Source organism: Heteronotia binoei, chromosome 2 (genome assembly GCF_032191835.1).
Source record: "Heteronotia binoei isolate CCM8104 ecotype False Entrance Well chromosome 2, APGP_CSIRO_Hbin_v1, whole genome shotgun sequence".
In the NCBI taxonomy this organism is placed as follows: domain Eukaryota; kingdom Metazoa; phylum Chordata; class Lepidosauria; order Squamata; family Gekkonidae; genus Heteronotia; species Heteronotia binoei.
Window position 1 is genome coordinate 132,590,356 of NC_083224.1, and position 26,518 is coordinate 132,616,873.

Genomic DNA, 26,518 nt, shown 5'->3' on the forward strand with positions numbered 1-26,518 from the left:
TGCCAAGAGGCTAACAGGAAATAAAACCCAGTTAGAAAAAAAAAACAAAAAAACCCCTATTTTTAACAGAGGCACCCCAGCCCCCAAGACCACACCAGCACCGATAACTAGTGCTGATGCTTGAAAACGTAGTGAGGTTATGCTAACTCTAGAAACAAAAACAAAACAAGAACAAACACTTTCCCCTCCTTCGGGGATCAGTTTCACCAACCCCCTAACTTAAGGAGAACAAGGGAGAAATACTGTAGGTACTCCCTTTAAGTGAAACCTCTTGGCTAGTTAAGGAGAGCAATTGTAGCTGTATTTTCAGATACACACACTTATTAAACCTACTCCATCACACCCCAAGATTGTAGTATATAAGATTCAACCAAACTCTTGCTCCAGTGGGACCAGAACAGGAACATCAAATATGAGTTAAAAAAGAAAATCAACTGTACAAATATAAACATTTAACTTTTGCTGGATAACTCCTAATGGATTGGTAGATAGGAAAAATAGGTCAAAGCATTTAGTAAGGCACTTAGTAGAACAAGAGTTGAGATATAATATATACAGCCTTTATAACTCAATAATACCATCCTTCGTTCATTTTATCTATATGTACCCCATTGAGTAACTTTTAAATTTTATATAACAATCGCACCAATCATCTAACAATCACACACTGACAACCTAATTACACCACTCTATTCCATGCGTCCAGCTCAGGAACTACCATCACTAAACAGAATTAATAAAAAACAATCACATCTTAACATCCACTCATAACCACTCAAAGCCAGTCATCAAAGTCAATTATTACCCACATAACACACTCTCATCCACACGCGCTTGCTATTACACACACTAATGGTCCACTCAGTTTCAAAACAATCCCATATCTGTGCCCAGTCACCCATAAATCAGTTTGCTCCCAAACATACACCCAACAACTCATACAAACCCCACCAATTCATTTATTAACACATAATATCCTTTCTAACAGCTACTAGTATGACTGAACAAAATAGCTAGAACTGTCCGCGGCTCCTTTTAGAAATCGCAAACCACGCACACGTCCAGGATCACAACATAGACATGACTGCAACCCAGAAGCCTCCGTATAGCATATAGTGGACCTTTGAAGAGCGAGATTCGCGTATGCTCCCAGGATGACGACCTATTTGCGACTGAGGATCGGATGACTCTGTAGCTTGAGGCCAATCTATGTAATCTTCGCTCGACAGCTTTCCTCTGGTGAAGTCGTCTTTCGCAGCTTGAAAAAAATCCATTAAAAAGTTTCGCGCTAACCAACAGCCTTTCCCCTTTTAGCACTTACCCACTCACATTTACTAACCAACATTCACCCCATCACACCACTCTAACCCCTTTCAGACGCCAATCAAACATAGACCTTCACCACTCACCCACCGAACAAACACCCCCCCTTCACTAAGTCACACACACACCATCCACTTCGGTCACAGCCGCTATAGCGACACCTTGTGGCTATGCTTCTCTGCAACCTCGAACATTGTTGGCCCTATAAAAGCACCGTGCAGATTTTCAGGGACGCTATAGATCCAACAGGGGTTCCAATACAAATGTTTAAGGCGCCTAAAAAAAGGCAAAACTCTTCAAAATTTAACGGCTCTAAAGAAGAGCCGCGCAAATTCTCTAAGACACCATAAAACCAATAGGAGTTCAAAAACAAACGCTCATGGCTCCTAAAAAAGCAAAACCCTTTAACTTGCAGCCAGACCGTTCAAACTCCGCCCGACATATTTTCACCGGCGGCGTCTTCTTTGGAAAGTTCCTCTTCCTCCAAAGTTGTCAGAGTTAAAGCTAGCGAGTTCAGCAATGCTTTCCCTGTCTCAGTGTTAGATGCTTTGTACATGGCTCCATTTTTAAAGACTAGAATGTCCGATGCAGGGCTCCAACGAAAGCGTATGTTGGCAGAGTGTAATTTTGACACGAAGAGCCTCAGCTTTCTACGCTTCATTAGAGCTTCAGGGGGCAGATCTAGCAGAGCCAATACTTTCTTACCATTGTATAATAGTGCACCATTTCGCCTCACCTCTCTTAGAATCATATCTCTCATCTTAGGGAAGACAAAGCTCACCAAGACATCCCTTGGTCTCCCTCTCTTCGCCGACACCATCGTACCTAGTCTTTGAGCCTTCGCTACTGCAACCATCGACCTCTCCTCTATCTTGAGGGCTTTCACCAACCACTTTTCCATAAATAAAGATAAATTCATATCTTCTTCCTCCCCCTCCTCCAGTCCTCGAAACTTAATATTTGAAGCTCTATAACGATGTTCTAGCATACAAATTCTATTTTCAAGTAAAGCTTCATTTTTTTTTAAAGACTTTACATCATCCTTAAGCCCCATCGCTGCCTCTGCTGACTGCTCTGCCAATTTGGCGGTTACTGACAGCTCCTCTGAGAGCTCCTGGATTTTGGTCTGGATGGGCTTTAGGAAATTCTCTATCGATTCTGTGAAGAACCGGTGGATATCCATTTTTAAGACATCTAGATCCCTTTTGCATAAGGGAGCTTCCTCATCTTCTATCACTGGGGTGGGGTGGGGAGAGTTACTAGCAGCCATATTTGGATCCGAGCGAGTAGCGGGGCGACTGACCGTTTCTGTTTTGTCCGCCTTGAAGAATTCAGCTACCGATTTCTTTTCCTTTGAAATCGACCTCCTTTTGTTCTTTGTTTGTTGTCCCATTGAAATAGTTTCCAAAATCTGAGTTTGGTGAGAGTATATACACGACGTAATAGGGGCTGTTCAGGAGCTCCTTCAAGTTGCGTCCGCCATGTATCAGCGACGCTCCGCCCCCCGAATAGATGCTTTTGAGCTGTGGTGCTGGAGAAGACTCTTGAGAGTCCCTTGTACTGCAAGAAGATCAAATCAGTCAGTCCTAAGGGAAATCAACCCAGACTGTTCCCTGGAAGGTCAGATGCTAAAGCTGAAGCTCACCAAATGAGAAGGGAGCCACCAAATGAGAAGGGAGCACTCACTGGAGAAGATCCTGATGCTAGGAAAGACAGAAGGCAAAAGAAGAAGGGGACGGCAAAAGATGAGATGGCTGGACAGTGTTACTGATGTAACAAACACGAATTTGAGCAGACTTCGGAGGATGGTGGAAGACAGGAGGGCCTGGCGTGATTTTGTCCATGGGGTCGCACACAGCCGGACTCGATTGTGCGACTGAACAACAACAAAACTCATTGACTTCAATGGACTCAGAAGTGTATAATTCTAATTAGGAAGGCACTGCAAATACAAGTCCCATTTCTGCTTAAACATTGTAGAGCAAATCCTAAACAAATTTACTTTTTCCCCTTAATATGATTTACCTCTGAGGAAACATAGCTACATTCAGGCTGTAAAGCTGCATACCTGCAGTTAGTCAATGTGACTTACCTGCGTAACTATGGGGGGAAAGGAGCGAAAATATACTGATTCAAGTGATTTTTTTTCAAAAACTCTTTTAAAAACTTCACATATCAGTTCCAATGCTAAATAATAAAAATATTTTAGAGTCCAGTTTGTTAAAATACTAATTGATTTATATGAATCTGACCTCAAGTTTATAACAGCAGCACTGTTTCTTCTAGCAAAAGTGATTTGTAAATTATTGCAATTACTTTTAGCATGACCAGAAATACATTAATATTGAACAGAGACCTTCAGAGAAGTCATGGCATTTCTCTAGTCATTTATTTATAACAGCAAAAAACAAACAAAGAAAAACCCTACCTTTTTTTGCAGAACAAAGTTCTTCCTCAGCCATATTCCTGCTTCCTGACAAACTCTAGCAAGTTATTACTACAAGAAGCTTTTTGGGAAGAATGTCTTCCACAGTGAGCTTATGCTTATAAAATACTATTTAAACAGGTTTAGAAATAAAGCTGAATGAATTGCATAAGCTTATCCAGTAAGAACAAAACTAGCCATGGAGGCAGGATTTTCCGCTAATAGAAAAATGATATTGCCCAGTGTCTGCATACTCTTGAAACAGCTGGTGCTATAAATGTCACAGAAATATGAATCACTCTCATGGAGAAACCACCTCTTTCAAAAAGAAGTAGGCACACATACACGACAGTATGTTTGACAACAACCGTGACTAGTAAATTATGCCCAATGAGATTTAAACAGTTGCAAATACTCTTGCAGTCCACCCAATACCTGTGTTGTGTGTGTGTGCTTTCCTACCCAATGAAGAGAATATTTTTTGGATATGATAACTTGCATAACATTCATGAACTGCACTCACACACAACATTCTATACATAGTGCTTTCAGTGTTCTTCTCCAATTATTTTAATGTGGTAGCAGCTGCAGTCCAATTTTTCCCTTTTTAAAGTTGCCAAGGGGCTTACAAATGTAAGCAAAGCTCAAACACTATATTCAGCTCCCAGTTTTTCTGTGCAGAATTGAAATATCTACTGACTGAATATTTTTGTTAGGGTTCCATCAATTTTACACAAGTGTAGAAGCAGTGTTCTTTGCAGCAGTTTTTTTCACTTTAATTAATCCCACTAGGAAGAAAGAAAAGAAAAATGTTTCCATCAATGGCATAGCAAGTGTAGAGGATTTTTAATGATATAACTATGATGGATTTTTTCTACTATTACATTTGAGGGAAGGAACAGCCAACAGTAGAGTCTTTAAACTTTATGAAATTGTTTGAAAATGCTTGACATATACTGGGCTGCATCACTTTTTTCCCTTACATTACTGGTGGCCAATCTGTTTAGCAAGTATATTACAAGACAATAGTGACATTCAAGTGCATTCTAAATTCTGTATCATATTATGCCTCTAATCTACTTTAGCAGAAAACAGCACAGCACAGGAGATAGCAAGCCCAACACTATGATAAAAGAAGGGATGACAAAAACTGGAATGCCACTGTCTGAGCCACACATGTCCTATATCATGGTACTCCTAATATAGTTTGCAGCCCTTCTCTGTTCCTCTTCAGCCACTGTACACTTACTGTGGATACTTACCGTCCAGTTATTCGGATACTACCCCATTCAGACTCATGAGAAATATATATATATATACTCGTCAGAGGGTGTCCTGGATGGTTTCAGCGCTTTCAGTCTGGAGGAAGTTGACAGGATTCTCGCATCTGCTCGCCCTACAACTTGTAATCTGGACCCCTGCCCCTCCTGGCTTATTAAAGCTTGCCAGAGGAAGCTCAGATATCCTGTATGGGATATCATAAACAGATCCCTGATGGAAGGGCATTTTCCAGCACCTCTGAAAGAGGCTGTGGTCCACCCTCTACTGAACAAACCAACTTTAGACCCGGCCGAATTGACACACTATCGGCCGGTTTCGAATTTACCCTTTTTGGGTAAACTCATTGAGAGGGCAGTGGCGTTGCAGTTGCAGAGTTTTCTGGAGGATGCTTCCGTTCTCGACCCCCATCAGTCCGGTTTCCGTCCGGGTCATGGGACGGAGACGGTGCTGGTCGCTCTGATGGATGACCTCCAGCGGCATCTGGATCGAGGCGGCTTGGCGGTGCTGGTGTTGTTGGACCTATCGGCGGCATTCAATATGGTCGACCACCGGCTGCTGACTTGCCATCTCGCCAACGTGGGGATTCAGGGGTTGGCCTTACAGTGGCTCTCCATGTTCCTTGATGGTCTGGGACAAAGGGTGGCGATTGGGGGTGAGCTGTCCCAGAGGCACGAGCTGGATTGTGGGGTGCCTCAGGGGGCAGTTCTTTCCCCAATGTTATTTAACATTTACATGCGCCCCCTTGCCCAGATTGCCCGGAGGCATGGGCTGGGTTGCCACCAGTACGCTGATGATACCCAGCTCTATCTACTCATGGACGGCTGGCCCGACTGTGTCCCAGAAAACCTGGACTGGGCATTACAAGCCGTGGCTAGATGGCTCAGGCTGAGCAGGCTGAAACTAAATCCAGCAAAGACAGAGCTCCTTTGCTTGGGTCGCCACGGTCCGGGGGGGGGGGAATTTCCCTTCCAGCCCTTGACGGTGTGCCACTGACAATGGCGCACAGGGTCAGGAGCTTGGGGGTACTACTTGAGCCTCCCTTAACTATGGAGGCCCAGGTAGCAGCCAATGCTAAGTCCGCATTTTTTCATCTTAGGCGGGCGAGGCAGTTGGCTCCCTTCCTGGAGCAGGACGATCTAGCAACAGTGATCCATGCAACAGTCACCTCAAGGTTGGATTACTGTAATGCCCTCTACATGGGGCTGCCCCAGTGTCGAACCCGGAAGTTGCAGCTAGTGCAGAACACCGCCGCTCGGCTGCTACTAGGGCTCCCTAGACGGGAGCACATTCAGCCAGGCCTTCGGGGACTGCACTGGCTGCCAATAATATACCAAGTCCGGTACAAGGTGCTGGCTATTACCTTTAAAGCCCTATATGGTCTAGGACCTGCCTACCTTAGGGACCATCTCTTCCCATATGTTCCCCAGAGAGTACTGCGTTCTGGCTCCCAAAATCTGCTCGTAATCCCCGGGCCAAAGGAGGCCCGGTTGAAGTCAACCAGGGACAGGGCCTTCTCAATAACAGCCCCTTGCTGGTGGAACCAGTTACCGGAGAAGGTCAGGGCCCTGCGGGATATTGGACAATTCCGCAGGGCCTGTAAGACAGTCCTCTTCCAGTTGGCCTATAACTGACTGGCACCAAAACCACCTAAACTACCAAAATACTGAAGGAAGATAGCGTAGTGTTGGATTGATGTACTGATTTTTTAATGTATTTTATTGTTTTAATCTCTTAATTATATAAATTGTTATTGTATTTAAAATTTGAATTTTATTGTTATAATCTCTGTGTTGTAAGCCGCTCTGAGCCCACTTCGGTGGGGTAGGGCGGGATATAAATGAAATGAAATGAAATGAAATGAAATGAAATATATCATTCACTGTCCTTTCCAAGCTTTCTTCATCACTGCAAAAGTTTCTGCATTTTATTTTCTTCATTTTGTTGCCTTAACAGCTTGTGAGACTGGTCATTATAATTGCTTCTATACAGTGGAAGAAAGGAGATTGGTGGCTTGTCCCAAAACACAAAATAAGTCTACAGCAAAAAAAGTTAATAACTTGATGCTGTTCTATGCAGAGTAAGGATCATGCATGAATCCAAGTGAGTGGAGGAGTTCATAAGGCTGAGGTGCTTAGTAGAACCTACAGCTTGAGACCTCTGGAGATAGATGGTAGAAAATACATTGGCTGCACAATAGATTCATGCTGTCAGCAACTTACTACAGGCAATGCAGCAAATACTGGAATCAGCCCGCCTATGCTTACACAGGCACACACCCACACAGATTATGGCCTAATAACTTGAACTATCAGAAGAGGGCTGAAACCATTGCACATACTGCACAAAATCTTGCTCCAAAACGAGAGTGTTAACAGATATTTCTGGGGTGCAGCTATGTGTAGCCTACATACAATTTAGGCATTAATAAGACTGTATGTATGGGCAAGCATGAACATGATCTGCTGGTTGCCTAAAAAGCAAAAAGCGGAATGGTAGCACTTGTCCTGACAGAGTATACTGCACAAAGACTTTCTCTCATGGCCATAGAAGAGGCGATATTTCACTTGCATTTCATTTCACCAGTGCTACCTCCTTCGCTATTTCTTAAACTAACTCCACTATTTCTTCAGCAGTATACACAGATGTCCCATTCCCATATCAGTTCAGTTCAGTACCTTTATTGGCATACAGATACTATATTTACAACAACTCTGCGAGTTGTCAGGTTCCCCTGATTACTCAGAGAGGCCTGAGAGGAGCAGAACACAGCAGAGCAGCTCTGATAAGCTGAGACAGCTGGAGAAGTTGCTGAGAATTTCTGAGTTTTGAAAGACTTCATTCTGAGGCTTGTGTGACTGCTGAAAAGGCTGAGTTGTGATAGCTGGGGAACTGCTGTATGTTTGGGTGAGTGGGCTAAAGGTGAAAGTGATTGAGAGTGATTGTTGATGATTGCTTAGGAGTGGTCTGCTCCACCCTCTTTGCATTTTAAACTGCGCCTTGCCAAAGGGCGAGAGCTAAAGGGCTCTTGGCCTGTGGCTCTTTGCCTAGGGGCTTCCTAAGGACGAGGAACCCAGATCCCTGATTTCCTTGTTCTCCCAATAAGGTAAGTTGACCTTCCAGAAGGGGAGCCACGTAAACAACAGCATTTAAAGAGGACTGTGTATATATATATATCATGAAGGTAGAATGCCAGCAGGGGGATGGGGGCTTTCCAGTGTTTTGCACTGAGTGTCACATGTATGACTATCTGCCCACAGGACAGAAGTCTTGGGTGTGTGCTCGATGTAAGGAGCTCCTGGTCCTCAGGGAACGAGTTCGTACCCTTGAAGCCGAGGTGACTGCCCTGGAGAAGCAGAGACGGTCAGTTAGGCAATTGGGGAAGACTCTCGGGGGCGTATTAGATGAGCCCCGCTCTGAACGTGGCAGCCCCGTTGCTGCCAGAGAGCGTGAGGGTCGAGAGGGAACAGGGCATCTTGCTGAGGATAAGGGGAATGCGCCCTCAGAAGGGACCTCTTCTTCGGTTGGTGAGCGGGTATCCTTTCACGCCAAGGAACCATCCCTGGGCAGGGGGAGAGGGGGGGTCTTGGTAGCTGGTGATTCGATCCTTAGGCAAGTAGACAGCTGGGTGGCAAAACCGCGTACTGACCGTATGGTGACTTGCCTGCCTGGTGCGAAGGTAGCGGACATTACGCGTGTAGTAGATAGGCTGATAGACAGTGCTGGGGAGGAGCCTGTGGTCGTGGTGCATGTTGGCACCAACGATGTGGGGAAATGCAGTCGTGAGGTCCTGGAGGAGAAATTTAGGCTGCTAGGTGGGAGACTTAAGGCCAGGACCTCCAAGGTAGCCTTCTTGGAAGTGCTACCTGTTCCACGTGCAGGGCAGGAGAGAGAGGAGCAAATTAGAAGTCTCAATGTGTGGATGAGACGATGGTGTAAGGAGGAAGGGTTTAAGTTTGTTAGGCACTGGGATGCTTTCTGGAACAAGCGGGAGCTGTACAAAAGAGACGGTCTCCACTTGTCTCCGGATGGAACCAGGCTGCTGGCGCTTAAAATCAAAAAGGTGGCAGAGCAGTTTTTAAACTAAATCTTGGGGGAAAGCCGACAGGAGATGGAATGTCTCTGGTTCGGGAGGACTCATCTCAAAGAGATGAAGGGTTGGCTTCTATTTTTCTACCGGGTAACGGATCAGAGTTGTCCACTGTGATGGCGACAAACAGTATGGACTGTCTGCCAGAATCTCGAGGCGGCAGGAGGGAGGTGGCGGGCCTAGCTTGTCTGGGAAATTATAAATGTTTGTATGCAAATGCTAGAAGTGTCCGAAGTAAAATTGGTGAATTGGAATGTTTAGTGTTGGGAGAAAACATAGACATTGTGGGAATTTCAGAAACTTGGTGGAATGAGGAGAATCAGTGGGACACGGTGATTCCTGGATATAAGTTATATCGGAAGGATAGGGAGGGAAGGGTTGGAGGTGGGGTAGCTCTGTATGTCAGAGAGGATATACGGTCCAGTAAGACTGAGGTCAGAGAATTAGATTCCCTTTTAGAAATGCTTTGGGTTGAAATAGAGGGCCCAAAAGGAAATTTAACTATGGGAGTTTGTTATCGCCCACCAAATCAAAAGAGAGAGGACGATTATAATATGATGGAAGGATTAAAGATAGCGGCTAAATGTAAAAACTGTGTTGTAATAGGTGATTTTAACTACCCGCAGATTGATTGGGTCAATATGTGTTCTGGTTGAGAGAAAGAGATTGAGTTTCTTGATGCTCTCAATGACTGTGCTATGGAGCAGATGGTCTCAGAACCTACCAGGGGTGGGGCGATCTTGGATCTGGTCCTAAGTAATGCCCAAGACTTGGTGAGAGATGTAAAAGTGATTGCGCCGCTTGGGAACAGTGACCATAATGTTATTGATTTCACCGTTTGTATAAATAGGGAGTTGCCCAAAAGGACCGCCACAACCACATTTAACTTTAAAAGGGGTAAATTCTCTGAGATGAGGAGGCATGTGAGGAGGAAACTGAAAGGAAAGGTAAATACGGTCAAAACCCTTGGGGAAGCTTGGACACTATTTAAAACTATAATCCTAGAAGCTCAGATAAAATACATACCACAAGTTAGGAAAGGCACAAACAGGTATAACGAAAGGCCAGCATGGTTAACAGACAAAGTAATGGAAGCTGTAAAAGGTAAGAAGGACTCCTTTAAGCGGTGGAAAACCAGTCCAAGTGAGATTAGTAAAAGGGAACACAGGCAGTGGCAAATCAAATGCAAGACTGTGATCAGGCAGGCAAAAAGGGACTATGAGGAGCATATTGCAAAAAACATAAAGACCAACAATAAAAATTTCTTCAAATATATTAGAAGTAGGAAACCAGCCAGGGAAGCAGTGGGGTCCTTGGATGACCATGGGGTAAAGGATTACTGAAGGAGGATGGGGAAATGGCTGAGAAGCTAAATGCATTTTTTGCCTCTGTCTTCACCGTGGAAGATGAGAAGTGTTTGCCCGCCCCAGAACCACTAATATTGGAAGGGGTGTTGAAAGACCTGAGTCAGATTGAGGTGACAAAAGAGGAGGTCCTACAACTAATAGACAAATTAAAAACTAATAAGTCACTGGGTCCGGATGGCATACATCCGAGAGTTCTGAAAGAACTCAAAGTTGAACTTGTGGATCTTCTAACAAAAATCTGTAATCTTTCATTGAAATCTGCCTCCGTTCCTGAGGACTGGAAGGTAGCAAATGTCATCCCCATCTTTAAAAAGGGTTCCAGAGGAGATCCGGGAAATTACAGGCCAGTCAGTCTGACTTCAATACCGGGAAAGTTGGTAGAAACCATTATCAAGAACAGAATGAGTAGGCACATTGATGAACACGGGTTATTGAGGAAGACTCAGCATGGGTTCTGTAGGGGAAGATCTTGCCTCACTAACCTGTTACATTTCTTTGAGGGGGTGAACAAACATGTGGACAAAGGAGACCCGATAGATGTTGTTTACCTTGACTTCCAGAAAGCTTTTGATAAAGTTCCTCATCAAAGGCTCCTTAGAAAGCTCGAGAGTCATGGAGTAAAAGGACAGGTCCTCTTGTGGATCAAAAACTGGCTGAGTAATAGGAAGCAGAGAGTGAGTATAAATGGGCAGTCTTCGCAGTGGAGGACGGTAAGCAGTGGGGTGCCGCAGGGCTCGGTACTGGGTCCCATGCTCTTTAACTTGTTCATAAATGATTTAGAGTTGGGAGTGAGCAGTGAAGTGGCCAAGTTTGCGGATGACACTAAATTGTTCAAGGTGGTGAGAACCGGAGAGGATTGTGAGGAACTCCAAAGGGATCTGTTGAGGCTGGGTGAGTGGGCGTCAACGTGGCAGATGCGGTTCAATGTGGCCAAGTGCAAAGTAATGCACATTGGGGCCAAGAATCCCAGCTACAAATACAAGTTGATGGGGTGTGAACTGGCAGAGACTGACCATGAGAGAGATCTTGGGGTCGTGGTAGATAATTCACTGAAAATGTCAAGACAGTGTGCATTTGCAATAAAAAAGGCCAACGCCATGCTAGGAATTATTAGGAAGGGAATTGAAAACAAATCAGCCAGTATCATAATGCCCCTGTATAAATCGATGATGCGGTCTCATTTGGAGTACTGTGTGCAGTTCTGGTCGCCGCACCTCAAAAAGGATATTATAGCATTGGAGAAAGTTCAGAAAAGGGCAACTAGAATGATTAAAGGGCTGGAACACCTTCCCTATGAAGAAAGGTTGAAACGCTTAGGGCTCTTTAGCTTGGAGAAACGTTGACTGAGGGGTGACATGATAGAGGTTTACAAGATAATGCATGGGATGGAGAAAGTAGAGAATGAAGTACTTTTCTCCCTTTCTCATAATACAAGAACTCGTGGGCATTCGATGAAATTGCTGAGCATACAGATTAAAACGGATAAAAGGAAGTACTTCTTCACCCAAAGGGTGATTAACATGTGGAATTCACTGCCACAGGAGGTGGTGGCGGCCACAAGCATGGCCACCTTTAAGAGGGGGTTAGATAAAAATATGGAGCAGAGGTCCATCAGTGGCTATTAGCCACAGTGTGTGTGTGTGTGTGTGTGTATATACACATTTGGCCGCTGTGTGACACAGAATGTTGGACTGGATGGGCCATTGGCCTGATCTAACATGGCTTCTCTTATGTTCTTAATAAACAGTTTTTGAATTAGTTCTAAGTTCCATTTATTAAGGGTCTTCAAGTGGGTATATTACTGACTCAGGGTCCAAGTCAGATCTGCTTGGCCACAGTGACAGTATCAATAATATAGGTACAGCAAACAGTATAGCAGAAAATAACTGACCGAAGGATTTGAATTTGAGACTCACAAATCCCAGCCAAGACTCTATTTGTGGGAGACTTATTGTACTGTGACTATCTACCCATGATACTGTTTGAATGCTAAGTGCTTACATCTGATTTAAGACAAATTTCTTTAAATTAAGTCTTGCTGGTTAAAAGTTTGTTTTTATCTCTATTTACAAAAAAGTTAACATAGTAATAGTTTGATCCTATAATCTCTTGACAGTGTCAAAACACCACATTTTACACTACTACTGCAGGAATGCTGCATGGGAGTATAACTTAATATTTTGTGATCTGCCAGCAGACACAAACTAACAAATATTAAATTGGGGTATACAGATAATTTCTTTTTTCTTCTTTCAATTTTTGCAGAATTTTAATTTTTATCAGTTTTTATTATATTATATTGCAACTAGTAAGACATTACAATACAACTTGAAGAAAATCCATAACACAATAAGGATTAAATCAACATTTTCATATCTAACAAATTTACTTTTCCCCCTTAACATAAATCATACTAACACAAAAATACAGCAAACAACAATATAAAAAAATGGACAGAACATACTGAATAATGAACTACAAACTCTGGGCAGTAACAGTTCTTTCCCTCTCATACCATCTCTCTGCTTCATAATGGCAATCCAGAAAGTCAGAAACACCCTTCAGTAATTTGTTTATATCCTACATTTCTCCCCAATGGAGACCCAAAGCAGCTTACAACACCACTCTGCCCTCCCTTACCTTGTCCTCACAAACAACCTTGTGAAGTAGGTTCAGCCCTCACAACAACCCTTTATCTTCACAAGAACCCTGTGATGCAGGTTAAGAGTGCCTGCCCCAAGATCACCAAGCAACTATGACAGAGTGGGTCTCCCAGATCCTAATCCTAATTGAACCACTAACCATGCTGGTTTCTTGTAGTTCAATGAGTACATGGATGAAATTATCTTCTTTTCAAATCCATTACATGTAATAATAACTTGTCCTTTGTTAGATCTGGCAAGCTCTCTGTGTGCTATATATTGTAATAAACTGTTATTTTGAATTTCAGACTACTCATTGCAGCAGTCTTGTGGTGTCAATAATGGAATTTTGGTTGCAGCAAGCTCTGAATGGTACAATATACAAGAGAACTGTTAATATAAGACTGCTACCTGCCTAGCAAGTTGAAAACAATCAATGCATTATTACAATATTTACTGTAAATGTTGAGTAATTTAACAAGTCTTCTCTTTCTCACTTTCTATTATGTGTAGGTGCCTAATGAATGTTATCATTATGCAATTTATTTTAAAAGTAATAATGTTCTATTCATATCTCTTAACACTATTGTCATCATTAGCTATTACAACCTTAACTATTGCATGGGAAGTAGTCTTACTATAAATTGAAACTTTATACTGGGCTCTTTTTTGGTAGAAAAAGCCCAGCAGGAACTTATTTGCATATCAGGCCACACCTCCTGATGCCAAGCCAACCAGAACTGTATTATTTGGCGTTCCTGCTCAAAAAAAGTCCTGAGATTACATAAACTAGAATAATTTGTTTCTCCATTTATTTATTAAATGTGAATAAAATGATTTGAACAAAACAGAGTGATGACTGGCACCCAACTCTTCTTTTCTTCTAAATCTGCGCTGACAAACCATGGGTTTCTGTCAGGGGCGTTCTGTCCAGGAGGGTCTTGCCTTCCAGCTTCTCCTTTTCTAATGTACCTGTCACCTGCGAATGATGCCTCAGTGATGGGGATGGGAGATTCCTTCACCCTGGTTCCTTCTTTCCATGGCCTCTAGTTGCCCTCTGGCTTGGCATTTGCAAAGGCAAGTGAGGTGAAGGCAAGGCAGTGCAGCAAGGTAGGGCAGGCTCCCAGCACCTTGGAGCGCATCCACCACCATGCCACCCCCCATCAGTCTTCCTGGGGTTGGTGGGGCAGCACATGCACTCGGAACATGCCCTCCCTTGCTGCAGAAGCCTTCTGTGGCAAGGGAAGGCAGGCTCTGAGCACTTCCAAGAGCACCCGCTGCTGCGCCGCCCCTGGTGCTCCTTGCCCACCACTGCTGCCACATGCATGCAGCACTCCTGGTAGGTGATGAGGTGGAAGAGGGTAGAGATGCAGGCAGCAAAGACAAGTGCAGCAGCTGCAGGGAAGGGGGACCAGGGTCAGCAGGATGGCAAGGGAAGGGGGAGTCCATTGGCTGCCCCTGTGGCCAGGTGGCACCCTCAGCATCTATCTGGCCTAATGGGATGCACCAGCCCTGATTCCAGCTGGATCCAGGAACCTTCTGGAAAGATGTGAGATGTACTGCAGGATGCTAGCATTGAAAGAGGGGTCAGTAAAAATCAGAGATTTCCTCTTGAATTCCTGAAGTGCCTTCTGCTTGTGTAAGAAGTCCTTTGGTTGCCAGCCAATAAAAATGGACTGAAAATAAGGGATATTTTATTGCATTTTTATTTTTTATATACCACCTTATCTGAATGTTGGTTGTACCATGGCTTATGTAGTTTCTGCTAACTGAAACTTCCAAATGTCTTCTGTTTCACCAAAAATATGTTAATATTTGACACCATAATGCACATTCATCATAAAAATCAGACAAATGTGTGTAAGTATATATTTCTGACACCTAGTTGCCTGTCCCTGTAAGGCCTGCATCTAAACATAACAATACCTCATGCAATACTGAGGGTAGCACACTGATTTCCCATCACCAAAACTGTTGAATATTAGGGATATAACTCTGACCTTTGAGTAGGCTTGCCAGGTCCAACTCAGGAAATATATGTGGACTTTTTCAAAGCTATAAATATTAAAATCAATAATGCCAGAAATCAACACTTCAAAATTTGAAATAAACATATCCTAAAAACATATCTTATGATGCAAACAGAACACTCTCAAATAGTCTCTCACAGTACTGCAACCTTCCACATCATGCATAGAATTCTAATAACATCACTTCTCCACGGGCAGAAGTATAAGGACACAGTTCTGGTACATGTAATTAAACACTACAATTTTCCATTAAAGAGACAGTAACCTATAGCCAATGTCAGTCATCATACATATTGCAAAGTTATACAAACAAGACAAACTCTATTCTGTATTCAGTGACTCACACTTATAATACCCTGGAAGTGGAAAAAAAAATAATTACAGCAACAGAAAAGATGAATCTTCTGACTGAGCACATTAACACCTAATGGATTGAATACAGAATAGGATCTTTTTTTATGCTTCTATTACGTAATTTGAGCAACAAGAGCAACTATCTTCAGATTTGCCTGAATGGTCCCCAGTTAGGCCAAATGATATTAGATGTCTAATTAATTTAATTTAATTTAATTTTTAGATTTATATCCCGTCTTTTCTCACAAGTGGGCTCAGGGCGGTTTACAGCAAAGTTTAACATACTTACAAATTAAAATATAAAAACATAAAACCGTACACCATAAAAATCTGAGGGCAGTGCAGCATATCAACCAACAAGCGCAAGAAGGTATATCTACACAACAATGTATAGGTCAATGTCTAGCAACATAGCACAATCACAGTAATGGTAAAAATTTTGGGGGGAGGCAGCTGGTAACAAGAGGACACCTGCCAGATCAGTTAAAAGCCTGGTGGAAGAGCTCTGTCTTACAGGCCCTACGAAACTTTGATTAGTCCCGCAGGGCCTGGATCTCCAGTGGGAGCTCATTCCACCAGGTAGGGGCTCAGACCGAGAAGGCCCTAGCCTTTGTTGAAGCCAGCCAGGCATCCTTAGGACCAGAGGCCACAAGAAGATGTTGCGCAGCACATCTCAGAACCCAGGGTGGATCATATGGGGAGTGGTGGTCCCAAAGATAAGCAGGCCCTTGGCCATATAGGGCCTTAAAGGTGAGAACCTTCAAACAGATCTGGTACTCAAGGGGTGCCAGTGCAGCTCGCACAGTACTGAGTGGATCCGTGCCTGCACAGGCATCGAGGTCAGCAACCGTGCTGCTGTGTTCTGCATCCACTGGAGTTTCCACAGCAGGACCAAGGGTACCTCACATAGAGTTACAATAGTCTAATCTGGAAGTGACCGTTGCATGAATCACTGCGGCTAGATCATGGGAGGCAAGTAAGGGACCAACTGCCAAGTCTGCCTCAGATGGAAAAAGGCGATCTCTGCAATGGCAGCAACCTGGGCCTCCATAGATAGAGAGGCATCCAGGAGTACCCCCCAAACTCTTCACACCACAGTCAATGGCACCAATTCGGTACTGTCAAAGGGTGGGAACCCGCTCCCCCACAACCCAAGCCAACTCTGACGCAGCCAACCAGTCACTGCCTGCAATGCCTCACCCAGTTCTTTGGGGACAGAGCCTGGGCGGCCATCCATATGCAGATAGAGCTGGGTGTCATCAGCATATTGGTGACATCCCAGCCCATACCTCCAGATCATCTGGACAAGGGGGTGCATATAGATGTAAAATAGCATCAGGAAAAGGATCACCCCTTGTGGCACTCCACATTCTAGTGGGTGCCACTGGTACACTTCTCCCCTGATAGCCACCCTCTGTCCCGACCCTGGAGAAAGGAGGTCAGCCACTGCAAGGCTAATCCCCGAATCCCTGCATTGGCAAGGCAATGGGACAAAACATCAAGGTCAACTGTATCAAATGCTGCTGACAGATCCAAAAGTATCAGCAGCACCAAACCGCCTCGATCCAGATGCCTCCAGAGGTCATCCACTAAGGCAACCAGCACTGTCTACATCCCACAGGAAGGGCAGAAGCTGGGCTGGAAGAGTTAATTAATTTTAATTAATCCCTGGCTTTAATTGAAAGTCAGGAAAGCACCAGGTCCTGATGGACTTCCCTCAGAACTATTTAAAGATCACTTAGACTGGTGGGCTCCCCCATTGTCTACCCTTTTTACTTTAATAGACAAAAAGGGATCATGCCCAATACATGGGTGAATACCACCATAGTACCGACAATTATATTTGATTATTATTTTTAAAGTTCATTAAAAAGAGCTGTAGGATTTGCAGAACTGCAATGCCTAATTAGGTACTTTAGTACTCACTTTATAATCCCATATGCCTTGTGGCTGGTTTACATTATAAATCCTTCAACAGGTATTTTCAAAATAAGAAATTTAATATAAAATAATTACCATCTTTGGTCATTTGGGAATACATTATTAATGCCACAGACACACATTTTAATCCAGTTACAACATGGCTCCTGAAATTAATAAAACGGCAAGAAACGGACAAGCTGCTGAAATCCGAAAAGGAAAACATATAGAATGTATCACAGGATTAGAGTTCTATAATAGATGTAAAATAGTGTAGCACATCTCAGAACCCAGGGTGGCTCATATGTGGAGTGGTGGCTAGAAGATTAAGGTAAGAGGAAGACTAGGCAAATAATGTATTATTGGCAATAAAACTTGGAGGGGAAAACAGAAATTTGGGTCCTGGGCCAAGGGAATTATTAATACACTGTTGACTATGATAATTAGAATTTTGAATTTAACAGATAAAATCTAATAAATATAGCTAATAAAGCTGCTGGTTGCTCTGGAACTATTAAATGCCTAGGCAGTGATACAGGGGACTGGGGAATTAAGGAAAAGTAGTAGTTCCATAAGGTAATACAATCCATGGCTGTTGTAGCCAGCATGGGGACAGCATAGGCAGCACCCCCTATCAATTTTGCTGCACCACCTGGGCCATGTGTTTGTGTGCATGCCAGAGAGAGAGAGAGCCTGTGTTGATGAGAGGGAAGCCTTGAAACAGCCATTGCAGTGGGGGATGAAGACCTGGCCATACCTGCAGGGAGGGAGGCAATCTGGCTTTTGCTCCTCCCCTGCTTTCAGGCACTGAGCTGCAGCACCTTTTGTCATTGGAAAGGCTGGCAGGCTCAGCAATTCGCCCAGTATGTTATGGAAGTTTGCTTTAACCCCTTTGCTGCTGCAGCATAGGAACTTCCTTTTCAGCACTGAGTTGCCTGTTGCAGCTACAAAAACTAGCTCTCCCTATAGTGCTAAAGCAGGTTTGCCTGCCAGTTGCAAAATGTAGCTGTCAGCCAGGCAAGCAGCATTCCTAGGTCTCACTGTGTGGCTGCCAGGAACACACACACCCTGGCATGCACCTGATTTCCTGCAACCTCACAGCCCAAACCAAGCAGTGAACTTCGGACCATGGAGGATGAAGTGGAAGTTACATGTGAGTGTAGCTACTGTAGTTTGTAGCTACAGACTCCAAATACCTACCAACAAAAATATTCTTAGCTACAGGGCTGCTATAACCTCTTAAAACATCATGGGTGCCCAGCTCCTAAAATGAATGTTGTGAATTGTACAGCTTCAAGCAGATCTAAAAATACTTATTCTCATAATGAAACATCTATAAATGAAAGCAGACTTATTCAATATTATTTAAACATTCAACTTAAAATCTGACTGTAGATATTTTGTGCTATTAAAAATGCATTACATATTGTTCATCTCTGTACAAATACGGTAATAGTATGGCACAGAGAAAAGTAAAGATGCTTCAGTGTCAAGCTAAATCCACCTAAATGAAAACAAGCATTTATCCTAATTTTATGCACCAAGCAATTTTCATAATGCACTGTAACGGTTTTATGTTTTTACTTCAATGCTGGGCTAATTCTATAAACCCTTTCGAGAATCTCTTTTATCAACTGGTACCTCTCAACCAAGGATTCATTCATAATTCACCAATTGCTCCTTCAATTGTATAACGTGTGATCAGTTAGAATAACCTGCACATGAACAATGTACCACAATCTCAGTGAAGTGTGTGTGTGGGGGGGGGGAGGGTGGAATCAGCCACTATTTGTGAAAGCAGAAACTTGACTAAAATAAATCAAAATCAGTTGGTTCACCTCAGTTTGGAGGTTCGAGTTTCTCAAAAAGCAGTCCCCCATACCAAGTGTAAAGACTATGGCTTCAAAGAAAGATAATTTTTAAAAATCCTATTGGGCTACTTAAGATCACCTAACAAAGATCTTTAGAGCCTGGTGACACAATAAAGGCATGTATAATTTTCTCTGATTATTACGTGGTTTATGTCTAGTTAATTAATGCTAACATACATGGCATATGAAGTACATATGAAGTACCCAGTCACATTGTGCTGTTATGTGAAAGACCCAACACTAGAGGTATGCATTTTTTCCCCTGTATTTTTTGAACCTAAAATTTTTTTGGGATTTCTGAAAAAAAAAAAACTGGATCCCAATACTGGTAAAATGTTTAGATCTGGGATTTTGGGGAAATCCTGAATTTTTTCAGGTCCAATGCACCTGAACAAAAAAAAATACAGGGGGGAAAGTGGCAAAGCTTAAAAAAAAAAAGTGGAGAGGCAGCTTAGTTGGGGCTTTTGGGTGGCAAGTCCCTTTAAACTGGACTGCCCAAAAGAGCTCACAAAGGAGACAATCCTATGGGGAGAACTCTCCCTGCAGGCTCAGCTGGGGCTCTGCTGGGCAGCTCAGTTTAATTGCTCAACAGAGTCAGCCAAGGAGCTGATCCTGTGGGGAGAACTCTTCCTGCAGACTCTGCATGATGTCTGCTGGGTTTAATCCAGATTGCCTGACAAAGCCCACAAAGCAGCTGATCCTGCAGGGAGAACTCTCCTCACAGGCTCTGCTGGAGCTCTCTTCAGCAGTTTGGTAGAATAGCCCAAAAGAGCCCCAGCTGAGCTGGTGGGGAAGGATCCCCCCACAGCTGTTTTGCAAGCTGTCTTCTGCAGTCCCTTTAAATACCCTCTGATTAAAAGGACTGAAGAAGGAAGTCCAAAAATAGCTGAGTGGTGGGAGTCCCAGCCCCTCAGCTGCTGTTTGAGTTTGCAGGTAATTCCTGAATATATCAGGGATTGTTTTTCTGCTTCTCCTGAAAAATCCCAGATACATTTGGGATGTTGAAATATATAGAAAAATACCAATAAGGTGTTTTGACGGTATATCTTCAGTTCAGGTAGATCTAAAGAAGAGTACCTGTGGGTTGCTAGGCACTATAGGTCAGCCATCAGAGAGGCCAAAGCTTATGAGCTAAAGCTGGTCAAGAAGGTTTGCTTCAACAAGAAAATCTTCAGGTATGGGAAGAGCAAATGTAAGATAAAAGAGGCATTTAGCTCACTGTTGGGTGAAAATCGTGAAACTCTGACAGAGGACAGAGAGAAAGTAGAAACGCTTAATGCCTATTTTGCCTCAATTTTTCCCTTAAGAAGAGTACAAGTTCAACTAGAGATGGTAGTAGGCAAGGCATGACATCCACGCTGCTCGACAGAGAGGTAGTTGAGAAGCATCTGCCTGCATTGAATGAGTACAAATCTTCTAGGCCAGATGGTATGCACCAAAGAGAGCTCAAAGAACTTTCTAGAGAGCTTGCAGAGCCTTTGCCCATCATCTTCCAGACCTCTTGTAGGATGGGAAGCATGCCACAAGACTGGATGAGGGCAGATAACCCAGGAAACAACAGGCCAGTCAGGGAAGATATTGAAGCAGATCTGTGAGCATCTAAAGGACAACTTGGTGATCCAGGCCAAGTTAGCAAAGATTTGACTCCAACAGTTTCTGCCAGACCAACCTCATTTCCTTCTTTGATTGAGGGATGAGCTTGCTGGATAGAGGGAATGCTGTTGATGCTGTTTACCTGGATTTCACTAAAGCTTTTGACAGTGTTTCCCATGATGTTCTGATGAGTAAACCAGAGGGCTGTGGATTGGACTCAATGATAGTTAGGTGGATAGGAAATTGACTGGAGAACTGCACTCTAGGATTTTATAATTTTTATTGATTTTAACTACAAAAAGATAAAGCAGTGCAAAAGATACATAAAAGGGGGAAAGGGGCATTTACAGAATGGGAAAAGCAGAAACAGAAAAAAGCACAAATATATCAATTATAATTCTACCTCCAAATAGACTACCCAGATCATTCTACCTGCAAGTATAAAGATCTCCATATATTTTACCATCCTTTCTTTCATTACAGAAAATTTTTAATAAACTAATACTAGCAATATGAATCTAAACAATTCTTCTTGAACACAAATAAGTATATAAAGTTAAGGAAAAAAATTCAAAACCATCTCAGCACCAATTTTGCCTGATTCAGCTTAACCCTATTGTAAGCACAAATTAAATTGTTGGTTTAACAAAATCCTTATTAAAATAAACACAGATATCATATCTTTATCTTTAACAAATTAAAAAAAATACAATTTAATAATTTGTCTCTCAGTCTGAACAGTTTCTTCAAAGAGGCATGTTAGAAACAATCTACCAGATTACAAAACAATTGTGCTATCTACCTTTTCAGCAATTAATCCAACTCTTACACCAATATGAGCATTTTCACCAATTAAACATATTATGAATAAATCTGCTATATCTTTAGCATTAATTCAAATAAACTATATATATATAATTAAAGTTTTAACAACTCCCTTCCTTTTTTAGGATCTCCCATGTTTTTAAAATCACTATTCATAATTAATAATTGCATATTTGTTTACCGACAAAAAAGAAAGAAAAATCTTAGTTCAGGAATCCATCTTCCCAAAATTTAAACACTTTTAGATTTCAATGCGACCCAAACATCACACTTTGCCTTTTAAAATCGCATGCCGCTTCTTAGTGAGAGTTCCATATCCAGCCATCCACAAGAATGAGAAAAGTTCAAAATCCTTCATCCTGAAAGCTTTCCACATCTTAATTTGCTGGTCGGGATGTACCCTTTCTCTTCTCAGTGTGGCCTGCCCCGTCGGCAATGAGAGGAAGAATTCAATGCCATTTTTCCCTCTCCTCATGACTTCACTGAATCTTAATTTCCGGTCTTGTTTTACTGCTGTGACATAGGGATCCATTTTGGTTTTCTTTTGTGGGTTTCAGAGCGTAACACTTTCCCTTTCCATTTCCACAGACATCGGCAGAATCTCTTTAGCACTCAACTCCTGTAGACAGAGACAAATCTCTCTAAAATTATCTTCTTTATGTTCAGATCATATTGCAGCCTAATGATAGTCTCTTTTGCATATGTCCAATAATAATCAGGGTCGATTTTAGTATTTGTATTCAATCAATTTAAATAGTTAACGATACTTAAGATTGTTTGTAGACTTTTCGAGGCCTCATTTCTCTTCTTTTGAGCTATTATGAGTTGTTATGCAAAGCGACCCATTAGCCAGCGTTATTGAAAAATCACTTACTAGTCAAGTAGAATTGACACATTAGGAGTAGAAAGACGTTTGGAAAAAGTGTGGGGGAACAGGCACGTTGAAACATTGCTGGTGGGAGTGTCCGCAAGTGCAGGCTTTTTGGAAATCAGTGGTTAAAATTGCAGGGGAAATAATAGATTTTGATATTCCTTTCTTGCCAGAGTCTGTCCTCCTAAATATTTGGGATAACAAAGCATGCTCTAAAACAAAAATGGAACTTCTTTCAATTTTATTATTAGCAGCCAAAATCAATATAGCACAATGTTGGAAATCAGATAAATGCCCAACTATTCGCCAATGGTACAAGTATGGGATTTGATGATCCAAGATAAATTGTCTACAAGCATATTAAGATATGAAAATCCAAGGCCAGCTGATAACTTTGTTGAGAAGTGGTTTTTCTTTCTCTCTTATATTAATGAGAAACCTTCATCAAGCCTACCTACTCCAAAAAAGTATCTGGATTTCATTATTTATTGTCTATTTTTGTGATTTATTTTGAGTCTTTATCTGTTATGTAAACTACTCATATATCGACTTTTAGGTGTGTGAGTGATTGTAAAGAATCCATTTTATTTATAACTTATACTATTTAATTTATATTTTGATGTAAAATGATAATGCCCAGCTTACTTGTATATCAAAGATTTTGATTAAGCTGTATTGAGTTATTTAAAATAATAAAAATTATTAGTTATAAAAAAAGAAAGATGCTACATCAAAGGCACACTGAGAAAAGCGAAAGAAAGAAAGAAAGAAAGCAGTCGGGTGTTTTTTCTGCTGGTGTGCCAGCTTTCATGGCAGTGGAGCCTCGGGACATGCAGGAGGCACAGGGACAGCCGCCACTGAACCCCTAGCCCCCCATGCCGAAGAAAAAAACCCTCCAGGGCCTTTCTATGGGGGCATCACTTCCGTGACACCCCTCCAACAGCCAGAATCAGAGGCACCACAGGAGGACGATCTGCGGACACCTCTGAAGGCAAGATGATGGAGCCCAGAAGTCCTGGAGAACTGCACTCAAAAGAGTAGTTGTCAATGGCATTTCATCTGAATGGAGGGAGATGTCCAGTGAGGTGCCAGGGCTCAGTTCTGGGTCTGGTACTTTTCAATATTTTTATCAGTTATCTGGATGAGGGTGTGGAGGGGCTAATTATTAAATTTGCAGATGACATCAAATTGGGAGGAGTAGTGGACAAATCAGAAAATAGAGACAGCATTCAATGAGATCTGATCACACTGGAAAAGTGGACAGAAGTGAACAAGATGCAATTTAACAAGGATTTCTATGTCTGAGTAACAAAAATGAGGAACATGTATACTGCATGGAGACACACTTCTGGGTAGCAGGTAGGGTTGCCAAGTCCAATTCAAAAAATATCTGGGGAGTTTGGGGGTGGAGCCAGGAGGCTTTGGGGGTGGAGCCAGGAGACATTGGGGGTGGAGCCAGGAGCAAGGTTGTGACAAGCACAATTGAACTCCAAGGGAGTTCTGGCCATCACGTTTCAAGGGACTGAACACCTTTTAAATGCCTTCCTTCCATAGGAAATAATGAAGGATAGGGGCACCTTCTTTTGAGGCTCATAGAATTGGACTCCCTGGTCCAAACTTTTTGAAACTTGGGAGGTATTTTGGGGAGAGGCACTAGATGCTATACTGAAAATTTGGTGCCTCTATCTCAAAAAACAGCCCCCCCCCAGAGCCCCTGATACCCACAGCTCAATTCCCCATCATTCCCTATGGGAATCGTTCATGGAGGTGCATGATGGCTCTGGGGGCGGGGCTTCCCCTGCCAGCCAGCTGGCTGGGGGAGGGGGGAAGCCTGTAAAACTGGGGGATCCCCTTCTGGGACCTGGGGATTGGGAAGCCTAGTAGCAGGGTGTATGAACAAGAACTTAGGGTATGGGTGTACCGCAAATTAAATATGAGTAGCCAGTGTGAAGCAGCAACAAAAACAGCTAATATGATCTTTAAGTGTATGAACAGAGGCTTAACATCCAAATGTGATGTCATAGTCCTCAGCACAATCCCATCTGTGTGCTTTCATCACAGGATGACTAGAAAATTCTGTTGTTTATTCCATTTGATTGTTTTCATCAGCTAACTAATGTAATGTAGATTTTAAAGATCAGTAAACTGGCATCTATCCAGTTAAAGTCACACATTGTACATGTAACTACTTGCATCAGACTGACAATAAGGATGTATCTTTAGATGCACATACAAAGGTTAACACAACAGAAGGTAATCTGATGTCAAACTTGTGCATTTCTTTCATACTTACAAAATGGGGTGTTCTGTAATCATTATAACTAATATGAAAATGAATCAAGTTCTTTAAACAGCCTATAACAAAAAAACCCATGATTTCTTCCATTTTCTTCTGGTTTCTTTCATTATTGCAATCTCTGCCTCTATTGGTTTTCTTTTACAAGGCAAGCCAACATTTTCCTTTAAAAAGGGATAGAGAACACAGTATTCCTTAGGAGGATGGAGGCTCTGCACTTTCTTGATTGTCTGCAAGCTCTAGCTACTAGGATTGCATATATGTGAGGTATTCCAATCCTGAAGGACCTCAAGGTCTTCCTGCTGCTTTCTGCCTGCCTAGATGCTTATGCCACCAGATGCCCTTGACTTATCACTCTGTCTCATCCTCATGCCACTGCTCTTCTGAATCTCTAGTACTATCTGCACTATTGGGAGTTTTTCCTACACTTTAATGTAAAACACTAGGTACTTTACATTGCTTCCAAAAGGGGTCTCTCTCTCAAATTTGGCCATGTGAGTGCTGAATACCACCCTTCCCCCAATTTTTATCTTATTTTGTACAAAAAACCATGAAACTACAAATCTGAGGAAGGGGAGAGGCATCTTCCCTTGAAACCAATAAGAAATAATGAAACAGAATTATGAAAATTAATAATGAAAATGAAACAAACAAAAGCCCTCTTGTACACAAGTCTAACAAAGAAAAACAACATATGCATTCATACGTCCATTCTCTCTGTCTGACACTTGTATAATATATATTTACTGCTTTTAAAAATCTGACCAAGAGTTATTTAATTACAGCAACTGTCTTAGTTTTTCATCACTGAATGTACTTTCTATATTCTACCTGAATATTCTAATGGCATTTTAAATGGCAAAACAGGCTCTCTTTTCACCTTATCTTGCTTTGTTGAGATCCTATGGCCTAGTTTCTGTGCAAAATTAGCTTTTGAAAATGATGGGAAATAAATGACATATGAATGTCTGATGTAGAATGATTATAATTATCATTTGTACCTTATTATTCAATAATGGAAGCCAGTCATGTTTAATTTTCCAGAATGATTATATTTCTAGCACACATGAAAGAAATGTTAAATGAGCTGCGTGGTTTTTCACATTTGTGCCCAGCTATTTTTAAATGGAGTCTTTAGAAAAGACTCTGTAAGTGTTAGCCGGAAGAAGCAAAATATTTCAGTTTTGAAGGAATATTATTTCATCCTATGAATTCCAGCCTTTGTTTTTGCATGTAACTGTAGAATTGGGTAGTGACAGTATAGTCACTTTCTCTTAAAGCCCCTTTCCTTTATAACTGACATGAAAATGCTTTAGGTGGGTAGCCATGTTGGTTTGAAGCAACAAAACAAAATTTGAGTTCAGTGGCACCTTTAAGACTAACCAATTTTATTTAAGGTACAGGCTTTCATACGCATGCACACTTCAGGTACACTGAAATGGAAGTTACCAGTCCATACATTTAGGTAGAGAGTAAGCAGCAAATTAGCATGCAAAATAAAGAGGATGTTTAACAGATACAAGGACTAAACAGGAATAACAAGCTTAGTTTATTTTTTTTTATTTAATGTGGCCAGGAGGCGCTGCCTGTCTCTATGGGTGTACCCCACAGAAATAATGGGATTCCCAGCTAC

At 42.2% G+C, this 26,518-nt stretch overlaps 1 protein-coding gene across 3 annotated transcripts in view; it reads right to left on the reverse strand.

The window, feature by feature from the left end:
* Positions 1-26,518, reverse strand: part of SLC44A5 (solute carrier family 44 member 5) — a 333,196-nt gene that overhangs the window by 207,090 nt on the left and 99,588 nt on the right. For 2 of the 3 annotated variants that reach the window (XM_060232035.1, XM_060232033.1), the window contains exon 1: positions 3,752-3,800. The exons of the other annotated variant lie outside the window; for it this stretch is intronic. In XM_060232035.1, the coding sequence (XP_060088018.1) occupies positions 3,752-3,785 (34 nt within the window). In that variant the 5' untranslated portion in view covers positions 3,786-3,800. Of the gene's footprint in view, positions 1-3,751; positions 3,801-26,518 lie in introns of those variants that run through there. 3 annotated transcript variants of the gene reach the window in all.